This window comes from Tiliqua scincoides, chromosome 2 (assembly GCF_035046505.1).
Source record: "Tiliqua scincoides isolate rTilSci1 chromosome 2, rTilSci1.hap2, whole genome shotgun sequence".
In the NCBI taxonomy this organism is placed as follows: Eukaryota; Metazoa; Chordata; class Lepidosauria; order Squamata; family Scincidae; genus Tiliqua; species Tiliqua scincoides.
In genome coordinates, this window is record NC_089822.1 from 148,925,678 (window position 1) to 148,951,245 (window position 25,568).

At 45.7% G+C, this 25,568-nt stretch overlaps 2 protein-coding genes across 2 annotated transcripts in view; one reads left to right on the forward strand and one right to left on the reverse strand.

Annotated features, from left to right (window-relative positions):
- The window catches only part of KIF19 (kinesin family member 19), a 32,532-nt gene extending 29,876 nt beyond the window's left edge, over positions 1-2,656 (forward strand). Inside the window, exons 18-20 of the mRNA XM_066617008.1 lie at positions 816-1,216; positions 1,807-1,966; positions 2,505-2,656. Coding sequence (XP_066473105.1) covers positions 816-1,216; positions 1,807-1,966; positions 2,505-2,656 — 713 coding nt within the window. The remainder of the gene's footprint in view (positions 1-815; positions 1,217-1,806; positions 1,967-2,504) is intronic.
- Positions 2,657-7,603: 4,947 nt separating this feature from the next.
- Positions 7,604-19,802, reverse strand: BTBD17 (BTB domain containing 17). Its single transcript, XM_066616868.1, has 3 exons — positions 19,709-19,802; positions 14,566-14,842; positions 7,604-8,684 (listed from the first exon to the last, which is right to left on the reverse strand). The coding sequence occupies exons 1-3, from the start codon at positions 19,800-19,802 to the stop codon at positions 7,604-7,606; spliced, it is 1,452 nt and encodes a 483-aa protein (XP_066472965.1).
- Between the last annotated feature and the right edge of the window lie 5,766 nt (positions 19,803-25,568).

The following is a 25,568-nucleotide window of genomic DNA, read 5'->3' on the forward strand; positions in this document are numbered from 1 at the left end:
TGCCTCAAGTTGGCCTAACTGAGGGAAATTTTAAATGGCCCTGTGTTGGGCAGGTGTTTTATCCTCTCTGAAACAAATAACCCAGAGAAGCAAAGGGTGATTAGTGAGGTCTTGGATTTTTCCTGGTTAAACGAACTTGGCTGGGATAAACAAGATTTGGCTGAGGTAAACATCTGTGTTTTGCCAAGATTCAAACAGACATTGTTACCATCTTCTACCAAGGTATGTAGCAAAAACAGGAAAAAGTCTTCCTTCTGCAAGGGCGGTATAGTGGTTTGGGAGGTGGTCTTAGACCTGGAAGATCTGGGTTCAAATCCCCCCTCAGCCCTGAAGCTTCCTTTCTCTCAGCCTCGCCTACCTCACAGGATTGTTGTGAGGACAAAAGGAGGGGAGCAGCTGTGTACACCACCGAGCTAGCTGAGCTAGGTGCTACACAACCCACCTGAAATTGGCTCATGGTCCACAATTTGAGAAACGCTGCTCTAGCCTCATTCAGACCTGAAAATCACATGGACAGCACTCATGTGATTGGAGAGAGAATGCCCTGGTGAGCCCTCCTTCTGCTAATGCACTGGCAAAGTCCCTCCCCATCACTGTGACCAGGCATTGTGAGTAGGGGCCTTTCCCACTTTGCGCAATGAAAACAGCAAGTTTTTCTTTTGCTTTCCGGTGATTCTAATCAAATCACCTCTGTAACCAGGACCATTAGTACTTTGGGCCATGGATGCTGTGCCAAGACAGCATGAATTCTGCTTTAAAATACATCATGCCGATTAGAAGCATGCCAACATTCTTATTGCATCCTTCCCTGGCAGAATACAAGGCAATTATGAGTGGCACCAAAAGCATTGCTGTGAAGGCTGCCCGACGGCGCTCCCGAGTGCTGGAGTCTGACCGGCTGAATCTTCTGGAGGCAACCAAGGAGTGCAGTAGACTGTCTTTGCACTCTCTGAGTGAGAATGAGGACCCCTTGTCCCGGGAGACTCCTGCTGCCTGCCAGCCACCCAGCCCCAGCCTGCAGCACGCCGTCAGTGAGGATAACCTGTCCAGCAGTACCGGTGAGACCGCCCCAGGAAGGAATGTCCCCAGGCACTCACCTGGACCCTGGCTGCAAACTAGTAAAAAAAGCAGCAAGAAACTGGAGAAGAGGGAGGAATTGCTAGAGACCAAAAGGAGAAAGCGAAGATCACGATCTTTTGAAGTCACTGGACACCGGGTATATCTTCAATATCTCAGAATTTAACTAGGTAGAATCAGGGCTACCTCTGTGGTCCATCAGTGGAAGGAGGCAACCATCTGGTTGCTCATCCCTTATTAATCAGAGTTCTGGGGTGGGACTGATTTCCACAGTGCTATCTGTACTGTGATCAGGGCTGGGTGGGATTTCAGTCATTGTAATTTTACTTCCAAGTGACAAACTTTGAGCTTCTGCTGGCCTTTGCAGAGTCCTTCCAACATTGAGTGGGTAGCAAGGCTGTGAAGTGACATGAAATCATCACTTGGGGCAAAAACGCTAGAAGGGGAGCAAATTGACAAGCTCCAAGTCCTTTGATCTGCCATTTCCTCCAGCCGGCTGCTCTTGTCAGCTCTACGATCCTCTTCCAGCTCACTAATTGAGTGAGTCAGAAAAGAATTGTGGTAGTGGCAGCCCTCCCTCCAGTGGTGCATACTGCCTTTGACTTCTTCCTTTCAAATCCTCCCTGCAACTGTACCTTAATAGGAAACAGCAGTGAGGAAAAGGAGATTCCTTACCCACTAAGCCCTCCCCCCCCCCGCATCTGTATGACCATCTGTTGTCCCCTGCAGCTCCCATGTCCGAAGAACAATGCTGCCCGCCGTCATCCCCTAGAAAGCAGTTCTGAGCACAAGATGATGGCGGTTGGAGGGACGCCTAACACCCGTGGCATTGGAAAAGCTGCAGTACAGTTGTCCAGAGTGAGGCTTCTGCAGGCCCAACCATCATCAGGTGGGTGAGCCTCAGCAATTGGGGCTTAACTTCCTGGTACTGTTGTTCCCTACCGCAGAAAAATGCCCATGGGTAATAGCAACTTTTTGGGTGATGCTGCTTATCAAGTGTGGTATAGTGATTAGAATAGTTAGACTGAGGAGGCCTGGGTTCCAATCGCCCACTTGGTTTGGACTAGTTATTGTCCATCTCATCTTTTTCACATGGCTGTTGTGAAAATAAAATGGGGGAGGGGTGGAGTGAAGAGAGCCTTTAGTTTCCTGGAGGAAGTGTGGGATAAAAATATACATTGAATTCAGAGTAAAGAGGCAAGTCATGTATCTAGAAGAAATACCCCTTCCCACTAGAAGGCTGTGTTTTGAATGTGCAGGGGCACAGCTCCACTAAAATGAAAGCTGTTGGGCTCATGCAAAATCAGTGTAACTCTTATCGTGGAGAAGTTTGAGAAGCTGAGGTGTTGCCTTGTTGTATAGTTGAAATGCAGTTACAGATGGATGCTCATGATTGTCTTCCCCCTTTCCTGTTTTCTTCCCTACAGGCCCTGCTGAGGCCTCCTCTCTTTCTGTCACCTCCAACCAAGCTAGTCTCTCCAAGAAAGCTGTCCAGGCCGGCCAGCGCCAGCGCCTGAACTACGTCACTGTGAACGGCACCAACCCTCATCGCAAGGAAAGCAGGAACCGGCGATGCTAAGAGCCGAGGGAATACAAAACAGCTCAAGGAAATTGCATTTGGTGCCCAGTCAGAAGGCAAAGTGGCCAAAGCCACTGTGGAAATGTAGATTACTGCAGAAATGGCTGTGGCACTCCAAAGGAAGATCTAAGGGATTGACTGGGGGGGGGGGGTTTGCAGGTATCCCTGTCAAGGCTTCATCTCGCCACAAAAGTCTTCAGGTCCAGAATAGGATCTCCCAGCCTGAATAAGTTAACTCTTTGGTTGGTTACAAATCCATGTACACTCTGGGACATCTGTTGCTTGCCTAACAGAGATGGAACTTAAGAACCCCTTACTCCATCAGCCCAAATCTATGCTCAGCTGAAGTTGGAACACTTGCAGCTATGTTGTGCTTTTGTATTAGAGGAGAACAGAGAACTACAACTTCTGTGTGACCTACAGGGAAATGGGTCACCACATGTGCAGTGTGTATGCTATATTTTTGCATCACTTTAAGTAGACAATATGTCAATAAATTTGCATCTTTTAAATTAGAACCCTCCCAGAACATGTCTCAGAGGGAAAGGCTCTGTAATTAGGAAGGGGCCATGCCTGTGTGTAGCTTCAGGTATCATGACAATTTCAAAGGGAAGCAAACAGCAACTGTGTCCCCTTGGGTTGATTGGCCCTCTCTCAGGAAGAGGCAAAAAGGCTCCTTGGCCATTAATCCAGGAATCATTTCTGGATACATGACAAGATAGTGCAGGTCTTTGAGATTACACAGAATTTCTGATGGCCCTGCAGTTGGATAGAATGCCAGGAAAGCCTCTTTCAAAAACAGTCATCCTCATGAGAGCTGACATGATTTTGAAAAATGGAGTTACAAATTGAGACTTTTGCACATCTAATGAGCTGAAACAGGATGGACTGGGATAGAGTGAAAAAAAATTAAAGCAACTTCATGCATTCTTCAATACCAAACCTAAAGCTTTTTCAGAGTCCTCTTCAGCCTCTTGTACTCATTCCTGCCAACTCTGAGTGGTGGAGAGTTTCTGCCAAACAGGTGCTTCATATCCAACTGACATCTGCAGTCGTTGAGGCTAACACTTCCACAGAGAGGTGGGTTTTCCACAAAGCTCTTTGAGTGTGTAGAGATTCTTGGATATTCCCCTTGCCATTGATATAAGAACATAAGAACAGCCCCACTGGATCAGGCCATAGGCCCATCTAGTCCAGCTTCCTGTATCTCACAGCGGCCCACCAAATGCCCCAGGGAGCACACCAGATAACAAGAGACCTCATCCTGGTGCCCTCCCTTGCATCCGGCCTTCTGACATAACCCATTTCTAAAATCAGGAGGTTGCGCATACACATCATGGCTTGTACCCCATAATGGATTTTTCTTCCAGAAACTTGTCCAATCCCCTTTTAAAGGTGTCTAGGCTAGACACCAGCACCACATCCTGTGGCAAGGAGTTCCACAGACCGACCTGGAGATTGAACTGGAGACTCTTTGGCATACCACATTAGAATCTGCACAGGGGCACTGCCCAACTTCTTCCTACACAACTCGGATGCCCACAGTTTCCTAGTCAAGGTCCAACTCCCCATGTCACTTTCCCTTCACATAACCCAAAGCTTAAAAAGTCTGACTCAATTTCCTTAAGTTGTGGCTCTTCCTCTGCAAGGAGGTACCAAAAGAAGTTGGAGTGTAGTGGCTGTACCTAAAGAAGGTAGATGAAATGAAAGAGAGAGATCCATTTGTGTCCTGTGGCTGGGGGGGAACAATGAGATTTTAGGACATCCCTCTAAAATCACTAGCTTCATTGGTTCAAGCGTGGAGTAACCCCCTGGCCAAATAAGAAAACTATTCCAGAATTATTCCCCATTTGGTTCCATTTCAATAGGTGTTGAATAATTCCTAGCTCTGAAGATTTTTCTTGGCAGTATTTCAATTTCTTCTCTCTCAAGCCCTTTGCAGTGTGTGGAGAGCGTCCATGAAACAGGAGGGAGCAAGAGTGCACTGGCAAGCCCCAGCCCACACCAGCATGCTCCCAAAGTTGCACCCTCCAAAGTTTCCAAAGTTTATAGGAAACTAAATGTGTGGGGACCTGGGCTTTAGCAGGGTCTCTCACTGCCCATTCCATCACCTGGCCACTCTCCATGTAGCCTAATGCCTGAGAAGGGCTTCATCTAGATACACTCCCAGCCCATGGTGACACATGAGACACACGAGATTCCATGCCCTCCCTATTGTACTAATGATACTTGCAGGTATTCCTGTTTGGTTATCCACATGTGTGACTCTTGAATTGTTCTTCTAATCCTCCTTCCAATCGCCACGACCATCTTGTATGAGTGATGCTACCAGCCAGTTTCCACTGACAAACCTTCCTTTTGGTGCCACTTAAAACATATGGAAGATTATTTCTCTCTGTGTCCCCAACATGCTATCAGAAACAACAAACAGTACTTTTTTTTTTCCTTTTCTGAACAATTCATGATAATTGATATACACAATCCATACATGGATAGCCTTATTCCTAGCCGCCTCCCTTTTTACTTCTTAATGCAACAATAACAAAAAAAAATTGAGAATGTCTGCTGCAACCATAGACTGAGGGGGTGTCAAGGGGGGGGAGAGAAAGGCTTAAAATTCTTGTAATTTCTGCACCACAGATGGATCCACCATACTTAAGAACATAAGAACAGCCCCACTGGATCAGGCCATAGGCCCATCTAGTCCAGCTTCCTGTATCTCACAGCGGCCCACCAAATGCCCCAGGGAGTACACCAGATAACAAGAGACCTCATCCTGGTGCCCTTCCTTGCATCTGGCATTCTGCCATAGCCCATTTCTAAAATCAGGAGGTTGCACATACACATCAGGGCTCGTAGCCTGTAATGGATTTTTCCTCCAGAAACTTGTCCAATCCCCTTTTAAAGGCATCCAAGCCAGATGCCATCACCACATCCTGTGGCAAGGAGTTCCACGGTCTCCACATCCCAACCCAGGGGGCAGATGCGGCCCACAGAGTGCTCTACCTGGCCCGCTGCCAGCCTCTGACCCCCTGAGAGCCTCTGGCCCAGCTGACCAACACAACTAGTTATGCTTGTGGGGTGGGGGAATAGGGGTCCATTTAAGTGTGTGCTTTATTTCTTGGGCTGTGTTGGTGCTTGGAGAAATCCTGGACATTTAGCCCATTCATTCATTCATTTCAGTCATTCATCTAAGTTCCATCACTAATGTATTTGTTTAAATTTTATATTTAATTTCTTTTTCCAGCCCTCAACACCATGCCAGATATTTGATGTGGCCCTTTGGCCAAAAAGTTTAGAGACCCCTGTTCTAGAGAAAAGCAACAACAATCACCTGGAAGATGAGGAGTGGAAGCCACTTAGACAAGCTAAAGAAAGAGGTGCAACAGAATACTGGGGAAGGAAGTGGTTTGAGAAAAAGACAGAGATTGGATTAGGGATATAGGTAATGCTTGTTGGACTAGGACAGGTGCTATAATGCAAGGTAGCCTTGTGATGCAAGCTAGCTTGAAAAAACCACTCCTATCTCACAAAATAACACCACAGTCATATCAATAACACATTTCCATTTTTTTATTTAGAAGTCGGTGTGACTGATAGTCCATCAAAAAGGTTGTAGATGTTACCTGCAGGGGCATCACAAGCACCATATCCCTCCCTAACTCATAGTCTGAAAACCCACGTGCTCCTTCTGAACTGTTCCATTCCATTCCATGTCCCAATTCCAGACCAGGTTTCATCCACTGCTTTTATGGATGTCAGGACCAGAAAGAAGCATGATGCACATGGAGTCTGAACGTCTGTGTAATGCATCACAGCGCTCAGTAAATCCACTCTTCCTTGATTGAGCTAGTAATTATTATGACAATGACATCAGAACTCACATTATGACAAATCAAGTCATTCTCTTTAATCTCCCAAATATCGTTTTCCTTTCAACATTAAAAATCTGAACCTGTGTCAGGAAGAGCAACTTCCATGGGAAAGACCAGTGATGGGAGACAACTTTTGGGTCTGGATAATTATTTTTTCTTAGCACTGAAGATGGTATGATCAAGGCATTGTTGCTTCTGGTGAATCTAGTCATCCCACTGTTCTCATCTGGTAAAGAAGATGTTTGTGCTTTTGTAGTGTTTCAAAAGCTTGCAAAACCTGCATGACCAGATGTGAAAGTGAGGCAGGAGAAAAGAACACCAGAATGGTAAGCTTCTGCATACCAGAAGCAGCAGTGCCCATTTCTCAGTGCTTAAGGACCATTGTCTGTTTAGGAAATTTGAATTGGAAATTTGTTTAGGAGGACCAGCTTCCAATGGTCAAGAGCTGATTCGAAGGGTTTGATGCTTCAGCTTCACACACAGTAAGTTGTTTCCCTTGAAGATCTGGCCAGCCGACTTTGAGAGAGGCTGGTAAATCTGCATTTGTAAATAACTGAGAATGACAAGGGGGAAAAATACCTCCTATTTCTACATTATTCCAAGGAGCTACCACAGTGCTTCTTTTTTTCCTTACGTCTGCCAGCTTCCAACTATTCCATGGGAACACAGACACATGGGCAAGACCTGGATTCCATAAATAAGGTTCTAAATAGGTAAGGGAGACAGTTTTTGCTAAGGGTGTATCTTTGAGAACAATCTAATTTAAAGCACCATGAAATTCTCCAGTTCTGAGCTTCTTGAAAGAAGATGGAAAGGAGCTAGTGGGAGAAACAGAAAAAGGAATTTCCCACCCTCCCACAACCTTAAGTGCTTTAATTCCCATCTATCTAAAATGAAGAGAAAAAAAGAAAAGCTCCCAGATTTGCGGGTGCAGAAGTTATTTGTGTGCAAGGAGCACTCCGGGCTTCTCAGGCATACATATGCAAAGCCTACATCAGCCAGCTTGTATTGGATATTGATAGGTTGCTGTTCTTCAATGCAAACTAGCAGTACCTCCCCACTCCACTTCCTTCTACTTCTTGATCTTGATCAATGAATGGTAAACTGGCTTGATGATGATATGCAGGTGCAGAGAGTTGTCAATGAGGTATTCAGAGGTGCGCTTCTGCAAGTCAGCATGCACCAGGAAGTCAGACACCTCATCCGTGCTCTGGTGGAAGCTGTAGGCATGTTTGACAAAGACTTTGCCTTGTTGCTTCACTCCCACCAATATGGTCTTCTGAAAACTGACCCCAGCGAAGTCAGAGCTAGTTGTGGCTGGAGTGATCACCAGGCGGGGGCGCCCATCCTCGATCCTGATAGACTGGATTGCCCCAGAGACAGAGTCAGAGTAGACAGGGCGCAGGCTGACGGGGAGCCAGCGTGGGGAGAAGAGGACATTCCAAGTCACCCGTTTGGCAGAGTCATGGTTGCTGGGGCCCAGCTGGGTCTGGAAACTAGTGCTACGGTCATCCCGGGCTGGGTTGTTAATGACCCACTGAGAACCCCAAGATGTGGAGAGGTAGTTGCGAGGCAAGAACATGCTGCAGTTGACATCAAAGTATTTGGCAAAGTGGATTGGGGAAGCAGAATGGAATTGGAAGGCTTGGAAGAGCAGGTCTTTCACAGCACTGTAATGCTTCACCATCACTGGAGACTGCTTCTGCAGGTGGAAGAGATGGCTGGGGGAGATCATTGGGTAGCGTAAAGATCTCAGCATCTTCTCCACGACAGGGTCCTCTGGCTGGTGCGTGGCAACCCACTCCTCCACAGCTGTGTACAACTCCAGCTCACTTTGCAGGACAAGATCAGAGCGTTCAAGTAACAGGAGCAGCAGGTCCACACTCACAGAGGCCCATTCAGAAGTGCTCATTACAGCAGAGAGGTTCCAGGCCAGGAACTGGAGGCAGCTCTCTTGCAGTGCCTCGTCACCAATCCTCACCGCATAATGGTACCAACCCACCACGTGACCCTGGTTTGACTCACTGGCCAGGTGGTTCTTCATATATTCAGCTACTCCACGCTGCAAGCTGGAGACACGATATTTGCTGGCTAGTCGGTGAAGAGGAATGGCTTGATGGAGGAGGATGGAGATCTCACCACAGTACAGATATCTGGAGAAAGAAGACAATCTGAGTTCATTGTTACTCTTTTTCTTTATTCCCTGTTCTGTAACGGTGTTCATAATCTTCTCTTGCACAGCACACAAATTCAAGATTATTTCCCATAATTCTAGAATACAGCTTTTATACAAGATTTAACATCAGACTCATTCTCAATTTTTAAGAAAAATTGATCTTAAGGTCTAAAGTTTACATTACAAATGTCCATGTGTAATGAACCCAATGATTCATGTTTTAGCTGCAAAGCAGTCCCAGGAGGGGGAGATTTGCAACAGTAGGGTGAAGGGGGTGCTCAACCCTTCCTCCATTTTCTCCTCCACCCTGCATGTTTACCCTTCCAAATGCATCCAAATGCATGTTTACCCTTGCACATGCATGGAACCTATGGCGAGTGGAAGAAAAAGCAATAGATGATGTGCCATCTTCTGTACACCACAGTGCCTTCTCAGCCACTGCCCTCTCCTAATGTAGCTTTCACTTTTCCAGCTCTACTATTCTCAGCTGTTCAAAGGTCTCTGTGTCTTCAGATGACTCTGCCCCTTCTCCCCTATGCTTGGAACCGATGCTTCCTAGAACACCTGAGGGATACTTCCTCACTGCCTTCAAATCCTGTCTGAAAACCTGTTCTGTGAAGCCCTTGGAACTGCACCTGAGTCCCTACTTTGTATTGTTGCAAAGTTGCAAAAAATATGTGCAGGTAATTATAGGCAAACTTAAGAGCAAAATGAATCTCCTAATATCTCTAAATCTCATAGCTCTCTAATTGTACTTACTTCAAGGTCAGCTTGAAGAGTCCATCACACTTCTCTGATCCCCGTGATGCAGGTGAGAGTTTGGCCACAGATGTAATCTCTGAGGAAGCCACCCAAGCCCCTTTGGGCTTAACTTTAAGAGATCTAGGTTTGATAATGTCACTGGTACACCTGATTGAATAGTTTATGACCATCAGTGCTTCTCTACTTGCCTTCTGACCTGCTCAGGTGGGCCTGGATGTCCAGTTGGCTAGTGCGTGCCAACCCAAGCAGGGGTTGCTGTGAAGAATATTGCAATCTCCATTTTGAGTGTGAAACACCATCTTGAAGCAAGGGACATAATGGGGGGGGGGGGAGACCCTGTGTTTCCCAGTGCCATGAAAATAACTGCTCATGGGGCATGTTCTCAGAAGAGACAACTTTGTTATCTAGGCTGACCAGAGCCTTCAGGACTGAGTGGCTAGCCTGACTTAATTAAAACTTTGGCTACAGCTGTAAGTTGCCGGGGGGGGGGGCAGGATGGGGCCTCACAGCAGTTACTGTACCCCTTGCAATGAGGCCCACTGCGCCAGGTCATGGCTCCTCTTCCTCATCCCCTTGTTTCAGAGTGCAAACTGACCAGCCATCAGAATAGAGCAAGGGAAGCTCAAAAGCCACAGTATGGCATTAAAGGAAGGAAGGAAAGAGGGAAGGAAGGAAGGAATGGTTCTCAGGGTTTCATCGAATGCATTCATGTGTATCATGTAGCTAGGCCAGTGCTTTTCTACCAATGGCCTCACTAGTGGCACTTCCCAGTCTGGCAGATAGTACTTGGCCCCGTTGCCATGGTGACCATGTGGCCTGCCCTGCCTAGCCTAACTGTGCTGGAAATGGAGATGGCTGGGGTGCTGATGTACCACTGGGCAAGAAGTGGTAGTGCAACTGCCTGGCCCTTCTAAAGAGGCATAGTGTGAGGGAGAATGGCTCAAACCAAGGGACCAACTATGGGGCAAGCCACCCCTCTTGTGTACAGCTGTCATCTTTGGTGGCAATGTGTTACTTGCAAACGGTGGTACTTCGAGAAATTTTTTTAAGCCCTAGGTCCCCTTTTTTAAGTCCCCTTAAAGCATGATGAGAGGACTACAGTGAGAGTCTTTTGGACTCCTTCATGGCAACACCTTTATTCTCCAACAAACCCAGGCGGCAGAGGAGAGGAGCCCACACTTTGTTTCTTCCCCATGCCAGCACTGCCCCAGTAGTCTGGGAATGACTACTGTGAATAAGATCAGCAACAAGTGCCCTTCTCAGGTGCTAGCTTCACTTTCAGGTATGCCATCAAGGCTGCTATACCTTGAGGTTAATGTGAAGAGACCTTCAAGTCTCAGTATTCAGTCTGTTTTTGAGTGTGTGATTTTTGAGGAATAGTAGACACAGAACAGATTTTGGCAAGTGAACAAGAAAAAAAAAATACTCACTGTCCCTAAAGCTAGATCTGCCAAATCTGTGCAACAACATCTGTTGCCTCGGGCTCAGACAAGTCTCCAATTTAAAGTGGTTCATGATTTGGTCAGATCATTCTCATAGGCACTGAATCCGATTCAGTATAACATTTTGGACAGGTATACATAATGAATTGTCCTACATGATTATAATGCATCAGGTATGAAGTGTCCAAAAAGACTTGAAAAGGATAATGTGACTCTATTCAAAACTTGGAAATGCCACATGAATGAGGCCAGCCATGCATATGTGGTACGTGTGGTTTAAATTGTCCACCTATTTTTAAACCTTCCCCTTGACAGAAGACAGCTTTGGAAACAAAGAAAAGTGGTACCCATTTTTTTAATAACATGACAAGAATTGTGCTTATCTTTTATCTTTAATTCCAACACAAGCAAAAGGTTCTCACTGAAAATCTCATAATGATAACAATGACTGCATGCCAAAAACTGGAACTCTAATGTATCATTTTATATCCTGAATTGGCTCAGGACTGCTTATTTTTCTCACCCACAGGAACAAACTGGATTAATACAGCATGAAATGAAGAAGAAACCAGCTATATTTGTGTATAAATATTTGATGCCTTTAAATAAATAGGATATGTACATGCTTAGAGCTCATTGGAATACAGAACTGGAGCACTCTATTTTGCATGATCAATGAACAAGGTTATTGAAAAATATATCCTATCTATGGCTTTTCAATCAAGAAAACTAGTTGCCGTAAAGCATGTTCGCGCCTCCTTGGGAGTAAGCTGAGCTGGCACATGGAGGTGCGCCGGCTTGCGGAGGCTGACACAAGCATCTGTGCCAGCTTCCTTGGCAAGCTTTGCATCGGCCCACCTGGGGTGGGCAGGTGGGGAGTGGGAGGTGGGGCTGGGATCTAGCACTTATGCTGGATCCCAACCCCCGTTCCCAGGGACCTCAGAGCAGCTTCAAGCCACTCTGCTCTCCTCGGACTTGAGCCACCCCAGGAGGTGGCGTAAGTCTGAGGAGACCCATAGGGGCCAGCGTTCCTTACCTAGGGATAAGGGAAAATGTTTCCCCTTACCTCTGACTGAGCCGCTTTGGGCCCCTATCCTGCGCAAGCCTCTTGGCTTGCCTGTTCCAGTGCAGGATAGGATTGCGCCCTAAGTCTAATACAGCAAAAAATTATCTTTGGAGTGGACTGGATTCTGCTAAGATTATACAATCTCATGCTGCTTGCCTACCCACCTGACACCTTCCAAAGGGTATTGGCAGTTTAAAGCAATACTGGCGTTCATGCAGGACTGATGTTAGGAATGCAGGAAAGAAGCAGCTACATTCAGAAATAGAATTTAGCAGTGACTCAACTGTCTATAGTTACACAGTACCTGGAGTGGAAACAACTGCTTAAGTTACCGTCAGGTCTATGGAAAGGAGAGACTGTAACCCAGATCTGCCTTTTCCCTCCACAAAGGTACATGCTGGAATGTTGAGGGGTCATCCACACCCACAGGTTTAAGACTAAACTAGGTTAGATGTTCTTTGGCATACCTGGATAGGGGAACATGGATCCCTTTGCCTCCCAGCCAGTGATTTTCTCAGTCCAAAAGTTTCCTTCCATGTACCATTTGTGCCATAAGGGAAAGCATATAGCATAAATGCAGCATATATAGGGAAAGCATATACACAGGGATGAGCAATTCGACTCGGAAGACTCAGACTCAAGTTGCCAAACACGCATTTTTGGTGACTAGAGCAGACTCGGGTTATGCTTGTTTTGAAATCAGAAGTGTCTTGGGGCTCTGGAGTTTTTCCTCGGGAACAAGTGGAGATGCCACTCCACTTGGTGTCTCTCTGTGAATGTGTGCTTGCTTAGTTTGGGGGGGCAGCTTCTGAAGGACCTCATGGGCGATCCAGAAACTTCATTCAAACCGGTATGAGCAAGAGACTTGGGGAGAGGCGAGTAGGTTGGCTTCAGAACAGGAGGTGGGGGAAGGAGGGAGACTTAAGATTTGTTTTGGGGGCCTGCCCACCACTTCTGTCCCCTCCCTGGTGCTGCCCATCCCCTCCAGCCTTGCAAGCTGGGATTCCTCCTCCTCCCTCCCTGTAGGTCCATCTGGGTAAAATCAGGAGTTGTAATGTGAACAGGGGGTTCACGGCTGGGGTTTGTCAGGAACCAATCAGATCAGTGTTTTCTACACTGCTGCCCTCACTCAAAGAACAGCAGAGCTTTTGTTTACAGATGGGATGAGGACATCAGGGGTGTGTTAAATGAGAACTCCAACACACACACACACACACACACACCCCTGCCAGCAGCTTTGTTTTTTACATGGAGCCGCACCTGACTCCATTGCTGAAAAGACTCACACTTGAGTCAAATGAGGTCCCAAAATGCTCTAGACAAGTCCTCATGGTCACCCATTAAGACCCGAGCACAAGTTAAGTCAAAGAGGTGGGGGGCAGGGCTAGACTTGACTCTGGCCACGGTAGATTGACGCATCCCTGGGATGGGTCTATGCAAGTTTCCCCTAATGGGGCCAACAGCTATGAGTGCCATTTAGAGCAGGAAAACACACTGGGAAATTAACTCCCTCTCCTAGCACCTTGTTCACTTTCTCGTTTCCCCTGCCCCCATAGTAGTTTTTAAGAGGCATTAACCCATTTCTGCCTGGCCCACAGGTGTACATATTTTATCCCTGTTGCATATATGCAATGTTGGGCAGAAATGGCTTAAGAGACAGGAGATCTGAACATGGACCTCCAGATCTCCAATCAGCTTGGCAGTGCAGCCTTGCTCCCTTAGCCATGATGACCACTCTGCCTTATCCTGGTCCAGCAGAGTGGGCAGGTGTGGTGTCACATGGAGGAAAAGGTTATATTTCAACGGGGTTATTTTTATAACCAGCACTTGTAAAACAACTGCACAGTCCTGTGCATCAATCTGGTAGTCCCAGCAGTTCTCTTTTGTTCCTTTCCATTTCCTGTCCTCTCTCAGACTACATCACCCAGCAGACTAAGGGCACAATTCTAACCAGGTCTACCCAGTCCTCTTTTGTTCAATGGGGCTTACTCTCAGGAAAGAGTGGTTAGGATTGCAGCCTATATCACTCAGCAAGAGGTACTTCTGTCCTCCCAACCCTGTTGATTACAGGCAGCAGAACCACATCTAAGGATGCCACAACATGATTCGACAGGTGGCAGGCTATTTGCAGAGATGAAAGAAAGGCAGAAAATAGACTTTTTAGGCCCAGACTTTCTGCTTTTGCCCTCAAAACTAGTCAAGGAGCCACCAGGCCAGGCAGGTTACTCACTCACCACCTCCTTCAGGTCCATTCTGATAATGGTGCAATCCTATGTGTCTACTCAGAAATAAGCCCCACTGAGTTCCATAGAACTTACTCCCAGGTAAGTGTATCTAGGATTGCAGCCTAAGGGCTCAATCCTATCAAATTTTCCAGTGCCTATGCAGCCATGCCAATGGGGCATGCACTGCATCCTGTGGTGGGGAGACAGTCCCAGAGGTTTCCTCAAAGTATGGGAACTTTTGTTTCCTGACCTCAGGGCTGCATTGCAACTGCACTGGTGCTGGAAAGTTGGATAGGATTGGGCCCTAAGTCAATGTGCTCTCCCTGCTTATGTCTGCAGAGAGCAAAAACCACAGTCTCTTACCTGATGAACTTTTCAAAAAGGGCCGCACTGTCAGGTGGCTCGTGCAGGGTGAGAGTGGTCTGGTTGTGCAGAAGGCTCTCAAAGATCTCACTTTGCAAGCTGAGCATCAACTGATGGGTGTGAAAGACTTTGATTTCGTCGGAGCCCGCAGTGCGCACCCGCAGAGTGGTATCGCTGGCATTCCCATTGTGCAAGAGCTCTTGTAGGCGCTGCAGCAGTGACAGTGAGTGGTTGATGGTAGCCACTGTGGGCTCCCCACTGAGGTCCGCCTTCTGGACTGCAGAGAGGGTGACACAGAACAGAAGCAGCAGGGGTGAGATTACAGGGCAGGAGGATAAAGGAAGGTGAAATATTCTATTTTAAGATAACAGCCTTCATTGGTTTCATTTATTTGCACGAGAGTGGTGGTGAAGTGGGAAAGCACAGAGCTATTTCACATGGTGCTCATCGCACATTAGTTTTGCCTTTAGCCAACTGCTCGAAAAGGTGGGTTAGGAATCTCATTGTGAAGGACATTCCTGATTTTTTTTTAACTGCCTCATTTTTATCTTTGTTATTCTTACCCTGTTCTTCCAAATTTTCCTTTAACTGTATTTAATGACTGCTAGAGACTATGATGGCACCACAAAAAAAAACCTAAAATGGATCTTTGCTTACTTGCCATTCCCCACACAAATAGTATAAAGAAAAGTACGAGTGGCAGATAATAGTACCGAGGAGGTGTTCCATCACTCCAAGCTTTTTCCAACCTTTAAAATGACTCCACACTAGTGTCCTGGGCGATTGTGTCCTGGTCGTTGGCGACATTTGCGTCTGATGGTTTTTGGGTTTTTTTGCAACCCAGTGGTGACCCAATCCTATCCACACTTTCCTGGGAGTAAGCCCCATTGACTGCAATGGAACTTACTTCTGAGTAGACATGCAAAGGATTGGGCTCTCAATTGCATCTACTACAACTGTGCAACAATTCCCATGTTATATATCCTAACCCCTTATCTCAGCCTTAACCCTACCTTCACATTTTAAAAATAAAAAAGTACATTTAATATAAATATACATATATTGGGACACAAATGTCCAAGAAGCAAAAATGACAGATGCTAATGGCCAATACCGGGATGCATTTGACCAGGACAGTTTTCTAGGGCACAATGGTCCTGTCATGCTCAACTGCTCAGACATCTTGTTCTATCTCTTTTTCAATCTAGGAAACTGGATAGGAAAAATATCCTTCATTGCTAGATGATCCCAAACCCAGAAAAGTCCAGTGGAATAGATAGTGGTGGGCCATTAAGAATCCATCTTAGCTGCTTTCAGCAACTGATGCTCTATCCATGGTGGGTTCTTCTAATCTAGACACAGTGCCAGCATGTTAGCACCAGTTTTGGTTTTATTTTGGTCCTGGGATTCTGGAGCCCAGATCTGTAGTATGTTGTGATACATCATTTATCAAATATCAATACCTGCTAAATTGTTCAAGGAATAACACAACAGGCTTTGCCCAGGCCCTGTCCCAACACCTGAAATTCTTTGGATGAGGCCATAAGATGCTCCAAGAAACACGTGCAAAATCTGACGATGCAGACCCCTTTTTGAGGGAGGGGCTGACAGCATAGTTTGAAGGGTGGTATGAACATTTGATAGAAAATTATACAACATGCTTAAGGACACTCAAGGCATGCCCCAGCCAATGCATATGCTTAGGGCCCAATCCTATCCAACTTTCCAGTGCTGCTGCAGCTGCAATGCAGCCCAGAGGAAAGGGAACAAATATTCCCTTACCTGGAGATGGCCTCCATGACTGACCCCCTACTGCAGGATGCAGCACATGCTCTGTTGGCACAGCTGCACCAGTGCTGGAAAATTGGACAGGATTTGGCCATAACTCCCTCCCCACCAAAAAAGGAAATGGGACTTAATATTGTTTGCTGGGGAATTGCGATGAGATGGAGCTGTTGCCTCCCTGCCCTGCTTGTACTCTTCCGCACAGCAGCTGGTTGGCCACTGTGGGAAGCAGGAAGCTGGGTTAGATGGACCTTTGGTCTCATCCAGCAGGGCTCTTCCTATGTCTTTGAAAGTGCTGCACTTTCTCCAAGTCCTTACTTTAAATATCACTTAAGAATAATGTACTATTGTTTATTTTCAAAGTTTCCTTTATTTCCACACAACCAAGGAGGTCACCCCAGCTGAGTCTAATGACATGGGAATGGCACAAGCACAGAATCTACAGTGAAGGAGTGTGAAGCCTAGACTATGGAAGGCTGCCCTGCTCCCCCCTTTTGGTTCATCATCTTTTCATCAGATATTGTCTGGGTCCAGTTTTCATCAGGCACAAATACGCCATTTCAACACTATGCTAGGGCTACCAAAGCCATTTTCCATGGGTTCATCCCATGGCGCTAGTGTAACTTTAGAAGTCTGCATCCACATGGGTGGCACCAATTGCACAAGGTTTTCCAATGGAAAGAGGAACTCACAGAACAGTGCCTCCCACAATATTTGTGTCATGTTTAAAAGGCACATCTCCAACACGTGTATTCATAACGCAGCATCGGTCTGCTGATATATTCATCACACACATAAGGAGAGAAAAGCAAAACTCCAGCATAATCAATGCTCAAATGCAAGCACCCACAAATTACTAGCCAGATCACCAAAGGCTTCAGGACTTGAGGACGGTTGGTGATGACCACAAATAATGTATAGTTAGCAAGTATGCTAAGCCTGCAGTTGTGGACCTCCAAATAAAAGTGTGCCAGATGATTCCAGATTTTTTTTGTGAGCATGAGCACACCAAGGCAGGCAGGCAAGATTCCAGACCCTCAGTTCAGGGAAGGGCTGTGGCTCAGTGGTAGACTACATACTTTGGATGCAAAAGACCTGTTTCAATCCCTGACATCTCCAGAGAGGGCAGACAAAAAAAATTCCTCTGAAACCCTGGAAAGCTGCTGTCAGTCTGTGTTGACAAGATTGACTTAAGATGCTTCCGATGAAATATTTAGCAAACCATGAATGTGGGGGAAAATGGTGTTTGCTTGTTTATATTTGCCACTTTCTTGGTCTTTGACAGGCTGCAATAATCTTTCCAAACCTATGACTAGCCTACTAAAAGCTAATTACTCTAAAAGGTGATGATGAAGGCCAGCATTTTCCAGGTTTTAGTACGTCACCAGTTTCCAAACATGCACCTGGTTTGCAAGGAAATCATTGAAGTCAGTTGGCTTTGGCTGCCTCTGACTCTTCCAAATGCTGAAGGTGGTAATTAAAGTCACCCTTCTTCTCACAGCTCTGCCTAATCCCAGGGAGGTCTTGTGAGTAGCAGAGCATCCCCTTACAACTCTTGGGAGCTGGCTCAGAGCCAGCAGTTTCACAGCCATCATTAACTCAATGAAATCACTGCCACCAGAATGAATTAAATTCTCTCTCTGAGCCAAGTTACACTTCTCTGCCTCCCTGGAGGAAGAAAGCTTCGCCTGTTCCTACTCTCTGTATCTTGGCTTGCTTCTCCTGCCCAGTCCAACTTGAGCAGGGAGAAAAGGTTAAAATGCAAAAGCAAAAGAATCCCACTCCCTCCAAGGACAAAGAAGCACAGTGGGGTGGGAAAAGAGCTATTTAAAGGGGAAAGCACCCAATATAGCTTTTTTCATGAAAACATCACTTTTGTTGAAGCCTCTCAAAAAAAGAAGAGCATTTGTGACTCTTTGCTCCAGAGCACAGACGGGAAGCAGGCCCACAGCTGCAAAATATACCCCCCACCCCTACCCCAGGAAACTTCAGATTGTCAATCTTCCCATTAGTCTCTGTGTGTGGTCTCTGCAAACCCTTATTCCAGTTCGGTTTGCCATTTGCATAACTCGCAACACTTGAAAGAGGAAAACCGGAGAGCTAATTTGACTTTAAGCAAGCAAGGAGCATGTTAATGAGAAAGCCACTCTCTTGGGAGGGTGCATTCTGCCTAAGTCATATTGTGGTAACTGACTTTAAAATAGTGGTTTACATGTAACCACTCCTGGAAAATGCCATTAGATGCAATCAGTCTGATTTGTCATAAAGCAGCTTGCTGTCCAATCACTGTAATAAGAATGTCAAAATTCATGCAAGTAAAACTGTGATATTTAATTCTCAAATGAAAAAGGGGGGAAGCGGGACACTCTGTGCACATCAGGTATGTACAGTTAGCAGACATGCTCCAGGGATGAATTAGTACTTCATACAAACGCCTATTCAATGAGGACAGTTGCAGGGGATGCAACCCCAACTTTTCTTTGGACTGCACCCATCCTGCTGCTACGTATGCCCACAGTGAATCTGATCCACATATTATATCTTTTAAATCCATGTCTTATCCAGAGGATTAGCTTCCTCTAGAAACACAAGCTGCACAGTTAACACAAGCTGAGTAGGGGATTGGAAATGAGAGACACAGCCTTTCGTGTCATGGCTATCTGGAAATTCCGCACAGAGAAGGTGTGGGAAATGGGAAGCATTTGGATACTCTTTGGGGTGCAATTCTATTTTTTTGGTCATTCAGAGTTCCATGCCATCAGACATTGTGGAGCAAAGAGCTGGATGGACCAGATCTTCAAGGTCAAGGTTACAATTCGCATTGGTTGGGCAAGTCTGTGCAGCGGATGCACAAATTACATGCCCTAGCAGTTCATTACTCCAGCAGCGTGGTCTGGTGATTGGGGAATTAGTTTGTGAGCTGGCTTCAGTTCCCTCAAAGCTCCTTGGCTAACTTTGGGAAAATCATTCACTTATTTGGGAGCAAGAGATATGGAATGATTTGTCCTGGAACAGTGCACAGTCCAACTTTCTGTTGCCCTAGAAAAGATGTTAAAGCCATGGACCACAATACACAATTTGATTTGTTAAATACATGGGACGTGCTTCATTATTCTTGTCAGTTCAATCAATGCACTTGTACTCATACAATGCAATTCCATATATTCTGTTCAGATGTAGGTCCTACTGAATTTAATTAGATTTACTCCCAGGACTGCAGCCATAAGAATTCTCCAGTGGTACTAAAGTTTTGCAACACAAGTCCCACTTTCTAGCCATTCCTGTGGCTGCACAAACCAAGTTCTTAGACACCCCAGACACCCCTGCAACCCTCCTTCCCAGCAGCTCTTCTCCTTACCTGCTTGAACAGCTAGGCACAGCAGTGACAGAGAAGCAAAGGAGGAGGCCCATCGCCTGGGTGCGGCATGCCGAACCCCTATCACTTTCGCCATGGCTCCTTCCTTGAGCGTGCCTGCGAAGGGAATAAGCCCTCAACTGAGTGTGCTAATGTGTCTGACTCTTTATGTAGGACACTGACTCTCCCAGCCCCGCTTGCCATTGATTGGTGGAAAACTAGTAACAGCTGTTACCAAGGAAACCACTTAAGATTGTGAATTGATTCCTGTTGGGCATTGTGGGACTTGTTGGGCCACTGGCTGAACCTCCCTGGGACAGCAGGACTACCTTGGACTCTCAGCATGCAGGGATTGGAACAGTCAAACAAAGAGCATCTATCTTCTGACGTTCACTCTGGTTGTTTTTGAACATCAAAATATCCAATTAGAAAACAAGTGATTTTTCATTTCCCACTAAAAGTACTTTCGGTTTATACCAGCGTAAGATGATGATATGCCCTCTCTCCTGTTGTTATTTATGACTGACATTAGATTTCCAATACAACGAAAGGGCGAGAGGCAGAAGATGTACCATTCAAACCTGCTTGCTGAAGCTTGTAAAACTATAGTGAACTTTTAGTTGAAAAGCGGTATAATAATAATAATAATAATAATAATAATAATAATAATAATAATAGTCTCCGATAGTGAAGATACAGTTTTGTACATTATGGCATGACCACTAGTCAGAAACATATTTCCTTCAGGTAACACAGCACAGCACCCCAAGGATATTTGAATTATGGCATGGACTATACAGTGATATCAGCTCCAACTCTTTGCTGACACTGTTGAGCAAGTGCTGAGGAAGAGAGGGCCAGCTTACAAACTGCTATGGCCAAAGAGCAACCAAGGAAAGCCTAGGCCGTGCTGTGCAGGTACTGCACTGAGTGACCTGCACCACTCCAAACCAATGATGCCCACCAGCCTCAATAGCAGGGAGTCCAGGTTCACCTGGTCCTCAGGTAGCCATTCTTTTGACAGTTGCACCATCAGTGTGGTTCTACAACTGCAGTTTTAATCACAGATTGAATTTCCAACACACCATTTATTCAGACTTCAAAATTCAGGGCTCATGAAAGGTGATCACAATACAGGATGCATAAATAGATTCATTCCCTGAAACTTATGCAAACGTGGCGTGAAAGAAACCTTTGAAGGTGTCTTTTCTTCCCGGATAGAAAGTTAGTTAGCCCTTTAGTTTGCCTTTCAGAATGAGTCAAATGTGATGGGGGCTTCTAAGGCTCCCATCAAACACTGGGCCAGTATCAAGGAAGCTGCTTCTACATGGTGTGATTCCACCGGGCAGGGGCAGGAGTGTAAGAACAATATGATCACCTGGGTTGACTTCATTATAGGGAAACTTCCCAACCAATCATCACCTCCCAACAGGGAGCCAACTGCATGGGAATGACACCAGTGACTGTCCCGCTCATGTGGTCACATGATGGAAAGTGACGAAGGAGTGAGAAACGCAGACTGCTGAATTGCCATCAACCCGTATTTACAATTTCAGTTTTCCACCATCCTGGTGAGTCTTGAACTTGTCTCTCTTTGAAGCAGGTTTTGAAGCTCTTTTACCTCATCTTTACCTCATTTCACCTCATATTTTTCCTGCATGGAAATCATTTCTGTAAGAAAAAAAAAATACGTAGAGAAACATGGACTTTGCTACTCATTCACATTATCGGCCATGTCTCCTTACTGAGTATACGTGCAGTGAAACAGTCACGTTTGCAGCAGTTGTGTACATGATATGGCTACCCTTGTGTCCACATTATGTAGAAAACCATAACTGTGTAGGAAAATCACTGTGTGAAGCCGCACTTGCTGGGATATATGCCACATTCCCATCATTAGTAAACAATGTTAAACTGCAATTTGTAGTACAGATAGCTTTCTTTCCAAAAATGAGTAATAATAATAATACATTTCAATAAACAAATATTCATACTTTAAGAGGGACTCCAAAGGGAACTCATAAAGGATAACTTCATTATGGAAACAGTGTCCTAGAAAGAGTAGTAGTCATCACCACAGCTAATACCCTGCTAACTGGGCCAAGAGGCACTTTTTAAGTGGTGCCTCTGATATTTAGCAGGGGAAGAGAAACTGTCTCTCTTCACCCCGACACAGTGTCTTTTTAGTAGCTGTTGCTAGTATTCTTCTGCATCTTTTTAAACTGTGAGCCCTTTAGGGACAGGGAGCCATTTAGTTACTTGATTTTCTCTGTAAACTGTTTTGTAAACTTCTTGGTTGAAAAGCAGTATGTAATTATTATTATTATTAACTGCTGCTGCTGCTACTGCTACTGCTATCACCAGAAGTCTTAATTATGTCAATTTTCCCCAAAAGAATCAGATGGCTGCTCCACCTTGACAAATGATATTTCAGAGTGCCTAAATCTTTTATTACTAAGAGAACCATTTGAATGGGCTTGAAGGCAAAGAGATAATATGTAGGGTCATCCAGTGAGTCTGCCTGGTGGGACTTCCATCCAGACCTTCTATGCCAACATTCTACCCACAATCTCCTGGACTATGTTGCTTAAATCTGCTGCAGTGTTCAAAAATTACGTGATTTTTACCATCCATCTCCAGTTTTGAATAATGAGAAATCTCCATTGTCTGAGAATAGAATGACAATGGGCATTCTTGAAAATGTAGGATCTGCACCTGAGTTTATTTGTTCTCCATCAAGTTATGACTGGGTGAGAACGATCAGGATGGGGACATGAAAGCTGGTGCAAACTGGGCACATTGAATCACACAGCTGTGAACTACGGTCTGGAGAATGGAATATGCTCATAGCTATGAATGTGTGTGTCAGAAACATTACTTGGCCAGCTAAGAGTTTGACTTGCTGTTGTTTGTGAAAATGATGTGGCTGATGGACCCTGAGGGAAAGGCCATCGTGTAAACTAGGGGGAAGGAGGAGCAATCAAGCAGCAAAGCCAGCCATGAAATGCTTGCACCAAAGGAGGAGGGGAAAGTTTACACTTCACTTGCCTGCTTAATACAAATGCAGATGCCAGCATAGATCCCATCAGACAGCCACTCAATAAATGGGAACAAGCTAACATTTTCCCAGCTGTGGCCCCAACTGGGTGCTGCATGAATGAAGGTCATAGAGTCTGCTGGAGCATGGCCCTGGGGCACGGACAGCAGTGGGTGGGAGTGCAGGCACGTATGGAGCAGAGGCCTCAATGTGACTCCTACTGGCGAGCGGACATGCTAATGGCATCCTCATCAGGAGCAGCTTGCCAGAGGAAAAAGAAAGAATATGGCCATCGTTTGTTTCTGGCCTACCCAGTGAAGTCACAACTCTCCAGTGCCCCAAACAGAACAAAACCTTCCCATCACTCCTATGTAGTCAAGACTCAGCACAGCCACACCACCCAGGCCCTTATGAATTATTATTTCTGGCAATCCCCACACAGTGTATTCAGGCAACATGCTACTATAGCTCTGTTGTCTCAGGGAAATCCTTCACTATGAATCTCTTGCCTTACCCAAGAACAACCATATTATTTCCACATCCTTTCTGCCTAGCCAGGAAAGCCACACAAGGATTGGCATTTAGATCCAAACACCCATGCTGGTTCCAAGGCCTTGAGCATCCCTAACAGAGGCGTAATTAGGGCGGAGCTGGAACGGGCACCTGCCCCAGGCGCTACGCCAAGGGGAGGTGCATGACTGCCCTCAGGCTTTGCCCTAGTTACAGAGGAGGTGCTGGCGGCTTACCTCCACAAATGGGGGGAGGGGGGAAGCACCATCACTTAATTCAGACTGTTGCCTAATTGACTCCTATTAGGCCTTCCTCAGCTGCAGTTGTTGCCTTTATAGCCTCCACAGCAGGTATCCATACCCTCTCACTCCCAAGCTGCCATCTAGATGAGCTGAATTGTGAACATCCAAGCCCATAATCAGACATTTGGTGGTGGGGGGGTGGGGTTATGGATATACCGGGGTGCTGTGGGAGAATACATGCAGAAGTCACAGATCCTATATATAGGTATCCTAATTAAAGTTATGTGATTTATTAAATAGGAATACCTTTTAATAAAGTTTGAAAATAAGTCCCTGGTGCTTGTCAGGTATCCCAAAGTACTTGGATATGTTGACCAAAACAGTGGAAAGCAGGTAACGGGTTTACTTCTTCCTGAACAACTGGGCAAAATGCCACCTGCGTACCTGTCCAGTTTTCACAAATAAAAGATTTAGGGGGTTTACGGTGCCTTTTCAATGAATATTGAGGGATGGTGCTGTCTTATCTGTGAGCAAGTCCAGGGATGGTCAAAAGATATCTGCCAGATAGGGCACTGACTGAGGGCCCACCAAGTCAGAACCCTGAATCTTCAGTACCAGTGGCAGCAATAGTACCCATTATACCATCAAGGGGTAGAAGAGGGGGTGCCATGGGGGACAGCATAGACTATTGCTCCAGGTCTCCAGCAACTTGGTGCTGGCACTGAACAGGCAAGGTTCCCCCCCCCCCTCCTCGAGGCATGGCCAGCCTCTGTGAACATCACCACTGTGGAAGCTCATAGGAAAGACAGTTCTGCCCCTGGCTTGTCATGACACCACTGTGCCAAAATAGAAAGTCATTGGTACAGCACTTCCTCCCTGCCCTTGATGCTGACCATCTGAAAGATATAGCAGTGGCTTCTGGAACAGAAGGGATGATGTGGAGGCGTCAAAGCATTTTGTCTTCTACGACAAATTCAGCTGAGCTATAAATGGTGCAGAAAATTCCCACACGTAGATTTAAATCCCCCATGGGGGCTGTTATTTCTGCACATCCTTTGAGGATTTAGAAACGGAGCTTCCAGATGTTTATTTACTGACACAGTTATTATGGCAGCCGATTCCTCTTCAATCCTGCCCAGATGGCAGAGGCAAATATGTATCTTAAGGGTACCCCTTCAGTACTGTGCCACAATGGTGATTGAGAAAATGATTCCTACATTTTTGAAGCCTTCAGTACCTTTATGGGTTCTGAACTGCAGGCACGTATTTGTCAAGACCAAGAAAAGAGTGCCATTGAGCATATGCAGAGAGCATTTCCTTCATTACTGATTAATTGCTCTCTGGTAGTTTCTACACATCAGTAATTGGGCTTCAGGTCAGCAAGCACACCTTTGAGAGGTAGATATACATCTCCTAGAACAAGGGTGGCCAAACTTGCTCAACATAAGTACCACATACGATAAACTTCAGATGTTTGAGAGCTGCAATAGGGATGTTTGAGAGCTGCAATTTTTAAGAAGCATATAGGGAGCAATCCTAACCAACTTTCCAGCATCAAGGTAAGGGCAATGCAACTTCGAGGTAAGGGAACAAACATTACCTTGAGGAGGCCTCTGTGACTGGCCCCCAACTGCTGGATGCAGCACATGCCCCACTGGCACAGCTATGCCAATGCTGGAAAGTTGGTTAGGATTGCACCGTTAAATTCTTAAATATATTTACTCACGTTGAACATTAAACTTACTTTTAAATCCAGTGGATTCTCAGTTTACACCTGGTAAATAATTGTAAAGCTGGAAAATTTCTTATTTACCTTATATATTAATTGTGATGCAAAAAGGAGCTCAGCCAATGTATTTCTGAATGTCACACATTAGACAGTATGTCAAAGAGCTGCAAGCCAAAGTTTGGCCACCTCTATCCTAGAACTTGTTAGAGATGAAGCACTGCAACTATCCCTGTTAGTGGAAGGCTCTGCTGTACCCTGCATCAAAGTCCCCTTTTAACTTCTACGCTTCCCTTCACCCAGGAAGAAGTCATGACCCTGAATTAACAAAACTCAAAACCCATAAAC

Coding starts and splice junctions, on each gene's coding strand:
- BTBD17 (XM_066616868.1), bottom strand. CDS start 19,802: ATGGCGAAAGTGATAGGGGTTCGGCATGCCGCACCCAGGCGATGGGCC. Junction 14,843..19,708: donor GTGCCTAGCTGTTCAAGCAG/GTAAGGAGAAGA, acceptor CCCTCTCTGCAG/TCCAGAAGGCGGACCTCAGT. Junction 8,685..14,565: donor CTTTTTGAAAAGTTCATCAG/GTAAGAGACTGT, acceptor TTCTTTCTCCAG/ATATCTGTACTGTGGTGAGA.